Source organism: Curcuma longa, chromosome 20 (genome assembly GCF_044706935.1).
Source record: "Curcuma longa cultivar G26 ecotype Majalengka, Jawa Barat chromosome 20, ITB_CL_G26_1.1, whole genome shotgun sequence".
Lineage (NCBI taxonomy): Eukaryota > Viridiplantae > Streptophyta > Magnoliopsida > Zingiberales > Zingiberaceae > Curcuma > Curcuma longa.
Genome location: NC_133880.1, coordinates 3,494,266 through 3,507,299, shown reverse-complemented (window position 1 = coordinate 3,507,299; position 13,034 = coordinate 3,494,266). Strand labels below are relative to the sequence as shown.

Below are 13,034 nucleotides of genomic sequence, written 5' to 3'. Positions count from 1 at the left end.
GATTAATTTTAAAGATACTCTTTATAATTTATATATTAAGAAATTGGCCTTTAAGAAATTCAGTATTTAAAATTCAAATTCTAATTTCCTATTGACTGTGAAATAGATTTTGATTCGAAGTTACATCCAATTGGCACTCTGCCTTTGTAAAGACATTAATCGATAAAGATTTATAATAGGAAAATAAAAGTATTTTTTTTAAAAAAACTATTAAAACAATTTTTTATTCATAATTTGATGTGTGCAATTTTTTTATTTTTAATTTTATTTATTAAACGATTAGTTTTAACGGCTATTAACGGTTAGTTTTAATTTTTATTAAAAAATTATAAATTTTAAAATTAAAAATTAAATAAAACAGTTATTTTTTAACAGCTAGAGTGGACGATGAGACCCATAAATAATGAGTGTTAATGTTAAAAGAAATGTGAGTGAAAAAATATCTTGTTATAATAAATATGTGGTAGTGGATCCCATACTTTTAATGAGGTAAAGGGTGTTATAACGAAGATGGATTGTGGATGCCCTTACAGCCCTAAAAAAAAATAATTTGGACCTTAATATATATTTTTTGAAAATTAAATATTATTTTTTAAAAATAGTGTTGTATACAAAATATTATTGAAGATATTTGAATTTGTTAGTAAAATTTAAAAGAATAATTTAGTGCGTTGTAAAAGATGATTTTTGAGATTAAAAATTATTATCACTAATTACATAATAATAATTTTATCATTGCATCAATTTTATTTCTTTATTAATAAAATTTAAAAATACTTCACCTAAACTTTCAAATATAATTTGTTAAAAAAATAATATATTTATCTAATAAATATTTTAAACTAATTAAATAAAGTTAATTTTTGTCAATGAAATATTAAAAATATTAATTTAATTTGATAATAAATTATTATAATATTAGATAATATACATAAATTATCAATCAAATGTATCTAGTTAAAAATATTTAGTTGATAATTTTTTTTTAAATATTTACAATATATATTATTAAAAAAGAACAGGTGTATATAATAATTATGCTGTTGATTGTATATTTGAGAGTCTAACCTCTCTTATTTTATTTATATATATATGAATTATTTTTTTAAAAAAAATACAATAACAAAAGTATAAGAATGATGATGAAAAAAAATTAAAGATGGACAAAAAAAACTAAAATTTCAAGAGAAATATTAAATATATTTTTGAACTTAAAAAAATTATAAAAAAATATTAATTACTAATAAATAATAATTAATTAATATTTTTAATTTATTGGACAAATCTAAGATCGATAAATCAGATTTTGATCAATAACAATAATTATTAAACAAATTTCGATTTGAATATTCTATCGCGGATGAGTCACCTATTATAAGGCGTGTAGGATATTAAATTCCTATCTGATACCTTGCGTGCTTTATAATACGCAACTCATTGGGACACCTAGAATAGTAATAATCCTTTCTTTTAATTTTTTATTTATTTTTTTATTTATGATTAAATTATTTAAGATTTTTTTTAAGATTTAAGAGTTAGATTGTTATCTCGTATTTCTTATTTGGTATTAAAAAAAATTTAAAAAAATAGTGTTATTATTTCGGATGTTCAAAAATCTTTTCTGACGTAGAATATTATATATATATATATATATATATTTATATATATTTTAAGCCGATAAAATAAGAAGACATAGACCTTCGAGGTCATGCCTGCAGCCCGTCCTGGTTTTGTCAACGTAGTTCTCCCTCCCCAATGAAACAAGTGCAGGAGTCCGCGAGCGAGTTGAAGACCGAAGAAGTTTCCCCGCTTGATGCATGGTGAGACTTGGTAGCGAAGGCGAAGTTACCTGCGGTTGATGCATACGGAAAACCTCGAACGCGTACGGCGTACCTTCCTGTCTTTCTTGGTCAAGATGGGGCTTTACGCTTCTCGATCTTCCCCTGACGCAGCAGTATACAAGGCCTGAGCTCCAGGAAAGTGGTCCGAGGTTGCAGAAATGATGGTCGAGTTGTGTGGATGCTGGAAGAGGAGGAGAGGAAGAAAGGAGGGGAGCGGAGGCGGCGGCGGCGATGCGGAGCGTAAGAAGTCATCGTCTTCGTGGAACTTGTTCATCAACCTCCAGGAATTGGAGGCGGCGACGGGTAACTTTTCCGAAGCTAATCTTCTCGGCCAGGGCGGCTTCGGTCCTGTCTACAAGGTATTCTTGAATCGATCAAATATGTGTTCTTGCGCACATCTTTATTTCTAAAAAGTTCGTGCTTTCAGATCGGAGGAGTTGCAAATTGACCTAGGGTTGACTGTTCATTGACAAGCACAAATTAGAGTTCTTGCGTTTTATTACCTAAATTGTTCGACAAGCACAAATTAGGGATCTTTTTGCATTTCAACTGTTCGCTTTATTGTTCTTTTCGATTGGTAAACGAAGAAGGTTGCCAAAGTTAACATTATCAAATAGGGAAACAATGATTAGATCACCTTTTTCCCTAATGATGGATGGTTGGCCGATTGATGCAGGGGGTGTTGGAGAATGGGCAGGAGATTGCAGTGAAAAAACTCTCTTTGACCTCTCGGCAGGGCCTGCGGGAGTTCACCAACGAGGTGAAGCTACTGCTCAAAGTTCAACATCGCAACCTCGTGTCACTGCTCGGTTGCTGCATCGACTCGGATCAGAAGATGCTTGTGTACCCCTACTTCCCTAACAGAAGCCTTGATCACTTCCTATTCGGTTTGCATCTTGCTCCTCTTTATACTTGCCATTGAATCTTGTTCATTTCACAATATGCAATATAAGATAAAAACACATTTGAAATTACTAATAATTGATAAAGAATGATTTGATGGTATCTATTCTCCATAAGAACAGATGATTTAGTTTTTTGAAGGACTAGAGTGAATATAAAGGGTTTAAAGGGAGTGATGATTACTTTCAACAATATGAAGTATTGAATAAAAATCAAGTGTATGAACAGCGGATGCAGAAATTTTGTTTTAATGTTTTTCTTCAACAATATTCACCTTACTGATCGAGTAAGATTACTGTCTGGTTAAGCCTTCATGCATTCTTTTAAGGAAATAAACAGAATACAAAAACTGGCCATACTGATCTCAACATGTCCACTTATTTCTTGGTTTCACTAGATACACATCCTCCAGCATTGCTTGATTGGCCACGGAGATTCGAGATCATTGTGGGAGTGGGAAAGGGACTCCTCTATCTCCATGAAGAATCTCCAGTGAAGATCATCCACCGGGACATAAAAGCAAGTAACATTTTGCTTGATGACCAGTTAAACCCAAAGATAGCTGACTTTGGCTTGGCAAGACTCTTCCAAGGGGATGACACACATATTAACACATTAAAAATTTCTGGCACCTAGTAAGAGCCTCTGAGGATGCTGTTTATACAACCTTTTAAATCCTTGAGATTCTGATGTAACAAGGCTTAGTGATTTGCAGTGGCTACATGGCTCCAGAGTATGCAATGAGTGGCTATTTGTCCGCGAAGGCTGATGTTTTTAGTTTCGGAATATTGATGTTGGAGATTCTGAGTGGCAGAAAAAATCTCAACAAGAAATTGGGAGAAGAAAAGCACGACCTACTGAGTTATGTAAGTGATTCTTTTTGTGTTTTGATAGTTTCCCTACATTTAGAGGAGTTGGTAATGTTCATAGGCGACTACTTTCGACTTTAGTTATGCCAGTGTGGTCACTGAAATCGGTTTGCCTGGTTATTATATCAACCCATTGAACTCATGTTCCTTGCTCCACTAGGATTATATCAAGAGCAATTGCTCTGTCCAGTTTATTCCTCCAAAAAGAATGGATTATCCATCGATATTGAATAACTCTTGCTTGCAGACACAAAGTGGAGTTGTGGACATACTGTTGGTAAATTAAGCTCTTCCCGTTGTTCTGATTCTTAACAGGCATGGAAGCTTTTCGAGAAAGGCGACTCATTGGAGATTATGGATCCCACCATTTCCTCCCTTCCTTCATGGAACAGTGATGAAGCTGCACTTTGCATCCAAGTAGCATTGCTGTGCTGCCAAGCGATTGTCACAGATCGACCCGACATGTACACTGTCCATCTCATGCTATCCAGTGATTCCTTTTCGCTACCAAAGCCAGGCCGGCCAGGAACTCGTGGGAGGGTCGGCCGATGGACTTCCACGCCTTCATCCATGCTCACAAATACAAAAACAACTGCTACTTGCTCAAGTTCTGATGCTACCAAAACTGCATTTCACAGTGCAACTGAAGACTACTCTCGCAACTCTATATCTGTATCTTTTACCTCGGAGGGTCGATGATAGGAAGATTCTTATACATGTTCCCAGGTCTTGTGCGTTTATGAACTAAATATTTTTAAAAATTGATTGATGTAATTTGGAAGAAAAGCTTGAGTGACCCGTTCATGAGCATCTGTTGTTGGAGAAAATGAAACAGCACAGCAGGCTTCCAAGGGTGAAATATATTCTGAAAAGGTGAAATCCGTCATCTCAGTGGCCCTAAGATGGTCCCACGATCATATCCTAGTTGATCATATGTGAAGAGGTAAATCGAGAAACTGCAATTGGTCACGATGGAACAGATCTCCAAGGGTGAAACATAGTTAAGAAGTAGAGTTGTAAAATGAGTCAATTCAGAAATTTATATTATATGGCGAGGCAGGGTGAGACGAGCCGATCTATCAATTTGATGGGTTAGAAAATTTTCAATCCAACCTAACTTAAAGTGGGTTGTGGGTTAGGCTGGCCAACTCACAGACATGTCAAAAAATAATAAAAAATAAAAAATATTAAAAATTTTAAGTTTGGATTATAGTTTAAATGGATCAAGTTAAAATAGTTTGGATTGCGATTTAGATGGGTCAAGCGATTTACTAATCCACTCATTGAATTTTCTCTTTTAATTTTAAATTTCAAAGAAAAAAATAAATTTTTTAACTTGCGGGTCAATCCACGCGGATTGTGGGTCGATCCACATGTGTCGCGGGTTGATCCATGTGGGTCGTGGGCCTAAATAGGTTGATCCACCTGAATTCATCTTAATATAGGTTAATAAAATTTCAACTCAACCTATTTAAATTGTTTGATGGAGCGGATTAATTCAACGGATCTAATCTAAATTAATAACTCTACTAAAATGACCTTGGAATGAATGAAATAGGAGTGCATTTATAAAAAAAAAAATGAGAGGTGCTTTTCCCACCCCCTGACACCGCACCCCTCCCCCCACTTCCTCTCTCTCCCATTCTAATGACATTTCTATCATCTTCTTTTTATTTATTTATTTTTTATTTTTAAAATTTTATTTAATTTTATTTTTAATTAATTTTATTTAAAAATAGCTCTCATATATTTTTAATTTTATTTAATTTTATTTTTTAATTAATTTAATTTATTATTTTTTTCATCAATACGATATTTTTTTATTTTATTTATTTTTTATTTAGTTTTATTTTTTAATCAATTTTGTTTATTATTTTTTATCAATACTTTATTTTTAGAATTTTATATAAATTTTATTTAGTTTTATTTTTAATCAATTTTTTTTATTATATTTTTTTCAATCCTATGTTAAAAATTATATAAAATAAAAAAATTTGATAAAAAAATAATAAACAAAATTGATTAAAGAAATAAAACTAAATAAAAATTAAATAAAATTTAAAAAATAATAAACATAATTAATTTAAAAATAAAACTAAATAAAAATTAAATAAAATTAAAAAAATATATATAAGTATTAATGAAAAAATAATAAACAAAATTAATTTAAAAAATAAAACTAAATAAAAATTAATTAAAATTAAAAAATATATATATATAAGTAAAATAAAATAAAAAACAAAGAAAAAAAAGATAAAAATATCATTTGAATGGGAGAGAGAGAGGAGGGGAGGGGGGTGCGGTGTTGTCAGGGGTGGGAAAAGTAATTTGCTAAAAAAATTTAGAGTAATTTTGATTAAGTTAAAATGATTTTGATAAGTTAATAAAAAAAGTTTTTCAGTATTTTATATTTAGTATTTTTTTTATCAAATTGAATTTGTTTAGTCTGAAGAAGATATTTTTGGATGAAAAATATGATGGAGTGATATTTTAATTTATTTTTTTTAAAACGAAAACAATAAAACATCATAAATGCCCTTATATAATAATTTTAATAAGAAAATAATTTTCAAGACTTTTACTCATCATAAATTAAATTTATATATTTATATATGTTAAAAAGTATATTACTTATTGATTTAATATGTTAAAATTATTATATATATATATTCAAAGTCAATTTTTAAAATTATATCATATTCAAAATTCAAACTCCAATATATATCATATTTAAAAGCGCTTTTCAAGTCTACGGAAAATCTCGAACGCGTACCTTCTTGTCGTTTTACTTTTCTCGATCTTCACCTGACGCAGCGGTATATAAGGCCTGAGCTCCAGGACAGTGGTCCGAGGTTGCAGAAATGAAGGTCGAGATGTGCGGATGCTGGAAGAGGAGGAGAGGAAGAAAGGAGGAGGCGGCGGCGATGCGGAGCTTAATAAGTCATCGCCTTCGTGGAACTTGTTCATCAACCTCAAGGAATTGGAGGCGGCGACTGGTGACTTTTCCGAAGCTAATCTCCTCGGCCAGGGCGGCTTCGGTCCTGTTCAAGGTATTCTTTAATCGATCAAATATGTGCCCTTGTGCACATCTTGCTCCCTATTTCTAAAAAAATCATGCTTTCAGATCGGCTCAAGGAATTGCAAATTGACCTAGGGTTGACGGTTCTTGCGTTTTATGACCTAAATTGTTCGAGAAGCACAAATTAGGGGTCTTTTTACATTTCAACTGTTCGCTTTATTGTTCTTTTCGATTGGTAAACGAAGAAGGTTGCCAAAGATAACATTATCAAACAGGGAAACAATGATTAGATCACCTTTTGCCTTAAAGATGGATGGTTGGCCAATTGATGCAGGGGATGTTGGAGAATGGGCAGGAGATAGCAGTGAAAAAACTCTCTTTGACCTCTGAGCAGGGAGTGCGTGAGTTCACCAACGAGGTGAAGCTACTGCTCAAAGTTCAACATCGCAACCTCGTGTCACTGCTCGGTTGCTGCATCGACTCGGATCAGAAGATACTTGTGTACCCCTACTTCCCTAACCGAAGCCTCGATCACTTCCTATTCGGTTTGTATCTTGCTCCTCTTTATACTTGCCATTGAATCTTGTTCATTTTACAATGTTAACACAACCTGCACCTTGATTATATGCAATATAAGATAGAAACACACTTGAAATAACTAATGACTGATAAAGAATGATTTGATGTGGTATCTATCCTTCATAAAAACAGATGATTTAGTTTTTTGAAGGAATGAAGGGAGTGATGATTGCTAACTTTCAACAGAGTATAAACTATTGAATAAAAATCAACTGTATGAACAGTGGATGCGGAATTTTTATTTTAATGTTTTTCTTCTACAATATTCACGTCACTGATCGAGTAAGATTATTGTCTGGTTAAGCCTTCATGCATTCTTTTAAGGAAAAAAACCCCTAAAACATGTCTGCTTATTTCTTGGTTTCACTAGATACACATCCTCCAGCATTGTTTGATTGGCCACGGAGATTCGAGATCATTGTGGGAGTGGGAAAGGGACTCCTCTATCTCCATGAAGAATCTCCAGTGAAGATCATCCACCGGGACATAAAAGCAAGTAACATTTTGCTTGATGACCAGTTAAACCCAAAGATAGCTGACTTTGGCATGGCAAGACTCTTCCAAGGGGATGACACACATATTAACACATTAAAAATTTCTGGCACCTAGTAAGAGCCTCTGAGGATGCCTGTTTATACAACCTTTTAAATCTTTGTGATTCTGATGTAACAAGGCTTAGTGATTTGCAGTGGCTATATGGCTCCAGAGTATGCAATGAGTGGCTATTTGTCCGCGAAGGCTGATGTTTTTAGTTTCGGAATATTGATGTTGGAGATTCTGAGTGGCAGAAAAAATCTCGAGAAGAAATTGGGAGAAGAAAAGTATGACCTACTGAACTATGTAAGTGATTCTTTTTGTCCTATACAATTCTCATGCCCAAGTTTATTCCCCATTGCAAGTTGTTTTGATAGTTGCCATACATTTAGAGGAGTTGTAATGTTCATAGGTGACTACTATTTTCGACTTGAGTTATGCCAGTGTGGTCACTGAAATCGGTTTGCCTGGTTATTATATCAACACAAAAGAGCTATTTGGATGCTAGTTCCTTGCTCCACTAGGATTATATCAAGAGCAATTGCGCTGTCCAGTTTATTCCTCCAAAAAGAATGGATTAGTCCTGTATACTTGACATAGATAAATGTACTTCCATGAAATCGTTTAATTATCCATCGATATTGAATAACTCTTGCTTGCAAACACAGTGGAGTTGTGGGCATACTGTTGGTAAATTAAGCTCTTCCTGTTGTTCTGATTCTTAACAGACATGGAAGCTTTTTGAGAAAGGCGACTCATTGGAGATTATGGATCCCACCATTTCCTCCCTTCCTTCATGGAACAGTGATCAAGCTGCACTTTGCATCCAAATAGCATTGCTGTGCTGCCAAGCGACTGTCACAGATCGACCCGACATGTACACTGTCCATCTCATGCTATCCAGTGATTCTTTTTCGCTGCCAAAGCCAGGCCGACCAGGAACTCATGGGAGGGTCAGGCAATGGACTTCCATGCTCATCATGCTCTCAAATACAAAAACAAGTGCTACTTACTCAGGTTCTGATGCTACCAAAACTGCATTTCTCAGTGCAACTTGCAACTCTATATCTGTATCTTTTACCTCGGAGGGTCGATGATAGGATGATTCTCATACATGTTCCCAGGTATTGTGCGTTTATGAACTAAATAATGTAAAATTTTGATCAATGTAATTTCAAAACAAAGAAAGGAAAAAAAGCTTGAGTGACCAGTTCATGAGCATCTGTTGTTGGAGAAAATGAAACAGCACAGCAGGCTTCAAAGGGTGAAACAGAACTAAGATGACCTTGGAATGAATGAAATGTGAGTGCACTTAAAAGGAGAATTTTCCAATCTCAATAAATAATTATCAATAATTTTAGAGTAATTTTGATTAAGTTAAAATGATTTTGATAAATTTAAGAAACTCTGATAAGTTAGAAAAAAAGAGTTTTTTTGATATAAAAGTATTTTATATTTTATATCAAATTTGTTGAAGAGGGTATTTTAGATGAAGAATATGATGGAGTGATTTTTAATATATATATATATGTTAAAAAAAAAAAAAATAATAATAATAAAAATAGAAACAGCTTGTAAGAAATAATCCGAGTAAAAGCTAAAAATTGGTTTTGAAATATAAATAAAAAAAAATCCTTTTAAATGTCTATAAATATACGATTGCGTCGGCATCTTCCGTTCCGTAACGCTGGCGTGATCCAGTAGGAAGGGGACAACAGAGATTGCGAAGAGGCGAGGAAGTCGCGAGATCGTTTGGATTCTCGTCTCTCCGCGCCTCCTCCTTGGTAGTTTCCGTTGCCCTAGGTGAGATCCCTCTTCACGTCTCTCGTATTTCTTATATTACTTGTTTGTTTTTCCGATCTACGTCTCTGCAATCTCGAGATCCTCGTTTTTTTTAGGGTTTCATCGGTGAGGAGACCGTTCGCTGCTTGATTGTTTCAGTTTTCACTCGGGCAGATGATCTTCGCGCTCGATCTGTTGATTGTAGCGAGATGATAGATGTTTTAGGTTCTAGGGCTTCGTCAGATCTGGGTTCTGTTTTTATTCTCGAATTAGGAGTTGTGTTTTCGATCTGTCCTTTTCTGCGTCTCCCTTTCTTTGTGTGTTGCGTATCGCATGAAGGTCGGCTGGTTTGTGGATTTGTTTTTGATTTATTTTGGCTGCTGGTCTTACCCATGGCTGGATGCTCATTTTTGCGAGGTTTAGATTCAATCTGCCTGTTTTTCCTATTATGTTTTTAATTTGTGTACTTTTGGAAATGCGTAATTAAGATATGGTCATACGATTCGATTGATGTAATGCTGGATAAAGATCTCTTGTTGGTAACTTGCTTTAGTATTGTAGGTTACAAGTGTTGATTAGAATAGAACTGTTCTTATGCAAAGAGCCTGATATCTTCGGATGTATGCTTTAATATGTTATAGCTACTTGCTGCAAAGTTACTCTATATGTAACTCTAGGAAGTTATCAGAACTAACTGTCAAATGTCAGATACTAGCATTAGAAATTAGCTAGTTGGCTTTTGTGATATCATGCCCCTCGTTGCTCAGAAATTCTCTGGTCTATAAGGGTATTGGACGAGATTCTGTTCAATATTTGACTCTGGAAGTTCTTTCAAATTTTCAGTTGCAGAAACATGAAAGTGCTTTTAGTATCTGTTGGATAACAAGGCTTTCCTTTAAATACACTTGCAGTTTTGTTGGATTTTGTTACATTTACCTGCATTTTCTTTATCCATTTAATTTGCACTTAATATTGTTAAAAGTCTACAGTTTCTAAGCATTGTTTTGCATCTGTGTGACAGAGATTCATGTTGATCTGTTCCAAGAAGTGAATTGGCTGTTTGTTCAAGTGTGCCTTCTCACATCTGCATAAGGTAAAAATTTGACCCTATGTTTCTTACTTATCATTCAGAATTCATTCTTTCTTAGTATAATTTTCTTTCTAATGAATTGTTTAGTATTCAATACCTCTCAAGCACATGCATATCTATCTGATTCTTTGCCATTTTCCCAAAAGTTAGTTTATAGATGAAGAAAAATTTACTGAATTTACCCAATACTGGGCATTTACTTCAGGGGTCTGTTATTTTGCCAACTATAATCTTAGGGCAATTGTCAAAAAGTCATTATCATGGTTATAGATAAAAATTGATGTAGTATCTGCACTAATTTTCCATATTCTGTCTGGAAATGTTTTCTCACTTATACATGATGTTTGACATATATGGTAGGAAAATTGAGCACTATGTGGTAGTTACATTTTAGAAATTATAAGATTATGCTTTGTGATACATTGAATCCCTAGTGTTTTGACTCATGAGATACTAGAAGAGTTAACATCGATTTTTCTCTTTTGTGAGATGCACTTCCTTGCATCATTTCACGGATATGCAGGTTTCAAGTTGTTCTTGTATAGTATCAAATGGACTGCAAGAAGTTCTTGCAATTGGTTGAAGAGAAGAAGAAGAGAATTCTGGATAAGAAAGAGGCCCCCTTGAAATGGGAGCAGAAACTTGAAGCTGCTGCCAAGGCAAAGGCTGATGCAGAGGCAAGGGAGATGAAATTAAAGGCTTCCACAAAGCACAAAAGAAGATCCTACTCTGAATCAGAGAGCGACAATGATTCTGACAGCAGTTATTCCGATAGGAGGCATAGAAAAAGGAGAGTTCATAAGAAACACAGGAAACATGGCAAGTCCGACTCGGAAGATGGTGGTAGAAGGAAACACAGATCCAACAAAAGGAGCTCAAGCTCCAGTGATCAAGATAGCAGTGAGGATGATTCACACATGAAGAGGCACACTCACAGGAGGAAGCATAGACGATCATCCACAGTGGACTCCAGCAGCTCAAGCAGTGAAGACGACGAAAAGAGATCTAACAGGAAAAGTCATTCTAAGCACCACAAACACCATCATCTGTCAGGTGATGAGGATTCTAGTTCAGACACTGAAATAAGGAAACGAAGCTCTAGCCACAAGAGACAGCGCAGGTCAAGTGCAGAAGTAGTAACGTCTGATTATGATGATAACAAACACAATAATTTTTCCCTGGACAAATTGTCAGATGGAGAGCAGGAGACTGGGAAGCCAAGGGATACCAAGAAGTCTCGTCATAAGCATGGGCACCACCATCACCAACATCATAACCACAACAAACATGGTCATAATCATAATCATGATCCAGTGGAGCCAAATATGGTTACTGGGACAAAGGGAGCTTGCAAAAATTAGATTGTCAAGCATTGATGAACATCCTGATTAACTTGACTGTGCATGGCAGCATTCATCTAAACTTATTCCCATGCTAAATTACTGATTGCTCGATTTATTTGACTATTTATGGCCTTCGGATTCTTCAGTATATACTGTGATTCTATCTGATTTGTGTTTTTTCTGTTCAATTTTAGAGCTACTATTTCTTTCTACGAGCTGAATGAATGCATGTCATTTATTTTTATTATAAATTGCTAGGTGAACAAAAATAGGATTACTTGGATTTTAGCATTCTGAAGAAGTCACACCCATGTTGCTGCATTGACAATTTAGATAACTGTTTTTTTACAGACTTCGCAGACATGGAGATGGAAATTTTGGATGACTACAAAGCTCATTTGATCGACTACAAATTTGATTTCAGATTTCCATAATTTAGAACCGGTGAGATTCCGATTTCCATTAATTTTCATGAGTAACCTTCATGAAGGTTATAGTGTTGAAGGAAGTTAAGGCGTACTTGTAGAAGTCAAAGGGGAGATTAGGGTACAATACACTTTGAAAGAAGGAAGGCTATTAAATCTAGGTTTGTAAATAAATCAAATGTATATGTACAAGGTCAATTTTTGCAAGCACTCGATCCCTATTGTCCCCCGAGTTACGATGCATCACACTCAGGATGCTTATGCAATCTCTCTGAAAATTGAACTGTTGAATTGCCCGATGCAAGCGCTTTCAAATTAACCTTGATGGCCGATAGAAAATTTCTATAGGACCGAATTGATCATCTTAAAGATTAATTAGTTTTAAGAGCCAGAGGTGACCGACTCAATCTTATTCAAATTTTTCTCCAACCATCTAAGAAAGATTATGAAATTTTCAAAACTCACTCTATTATGGAATACAGTGGCGATGCACACTGAACCCCTGATGCAAGTATTTTATCCCTATTGATGATTACAACGCCTCCTTTTCAAACTTGTAATTCAGATAAGCCACCATAGTGAAGATCAAAAGGAAGTTAGGAGCATATAGAAGGTACCAATTTTATTTACCCGATCAAGGTACCATAAC

General features: G+C 34.5%; 3 protein-coding genes across 5 annotated transcripts; all 3 read left to right on the top strand.

The window, feature by feature from the left end:
• The first annotated feature begins 1,729 nt into the window (after positions 1 to 1,729).
• Positions 1,730 to 4,410, top strand: LOC141813662 (cysteine-rich receptor-like protein kinase 44). Its single transcript, XM_074701631.1, has 5 exons — positions 1,730 to 2,200; positions 2,518 to 2,728; positions 3,142 to 3,379; positions 3,460 to 3,610; positions 3,929 to 4,410. The coding sequence occupies exons 1-5, from the start codon at positions 2,000 to 2,002 to the stop codon at positions 4,310 to 4,312; spliced, it is 1,185 nt and encodes a 394-aa protein (XP_074557732.1). The 5' UTR covers positions 1,730 to 1,999; the 3' UTR covers positions 4,313 to 4,410.
• A 2,064-nt stretch (positions 4,411 to 6,474) lies between these two features.
• LOC141814045 (cysteine-rich receptor-like protein kinase 44) lies at positions 6,475 to 8,842 on the top strand. Its single transcript, XM_074702046.1, is given in 6 exon segments — positions 6,475 to 6,505; positions 6,508 to 6,656; positions 6,967 to 7,177; positions 7,582 to 7,819; positions 7,901 to 8,051; positions 8,474 to 8,842. Coding segments are annotated over 6 exon segments (1,149 nt in total).
• Positions 8,843 to 9,445: 603 nt separating this feature from the next.
• On the top strand, positions 9,446 to 12,148 carry LOC141813491 (uncharacterized). 3 transcript variants are annotated; one of them, XM_074701466.1, is made up of 3 exons: positions 9,446 to 9,548; positions 10,549 to 10,620; positions 11,141 to 12,148. In XM_074701466.1, exon 3 carries the CDS (start codon positions 11,169 to 11,171, stop codon positions 11,976 to 11,978), a length of 810 nt encoding a protein of 269 aa, XP_074557567.1. In that variant the 5' UTR covers positions 9,446 to 9,548; positions 10,549 to 10,620; positions 11,141 to 11,168; the 3' UTR covers positions 11,979 to 12,148. The 3 variants fall into 3 exon arrangements, with proteins under 3 accessions (XP_074557567.1, XP_074557565.1, XP_074557566.1); XM_074701464.1 differs by having other exon boundaries at positions 11,107 to 12,148; XM_074701465.1 differs by lacking the exon at positions 9,446 to 9,548 and adding an exon at positions 9,660 to 9,944 and having other exon boundaries at positions 11,107 to 12,148.
• The last annotated feature ends 886 nt before the right edge of the window (positions 12,149 to 13,034 follow it).

Coding starts and splice junctions, on each gene's coding strand:
- LOC141813491 (XM_074701466.1), top strand. CDS start 11,169: ATGGACTGCAAGAAGTTCTTGCAATTGGTTGAAGAGAAGAAGAAGAGA.
- LOC141813662 (XM_074701631.1), top strand. CDS start 2,000: ATGATGGTCGAGTTGTGTGGATGCTGGAAGAGGAGGAGAGGAAGAAAG. Junction 2,201..2,517: donor GCTTCGGTCCTGTCTACAAG/GTATTCTTGAAT, acceptor CGATTGATGCAG/GGGGTGTTGGAGAATGGGCA. Junction 3,380..3,459: donor TTAAAAATTTCTGGCACCTA/GTAAGAGCCTCT, acceptor AGTGATTTGCAG/TGGCTACATGGCTCCAGAGT.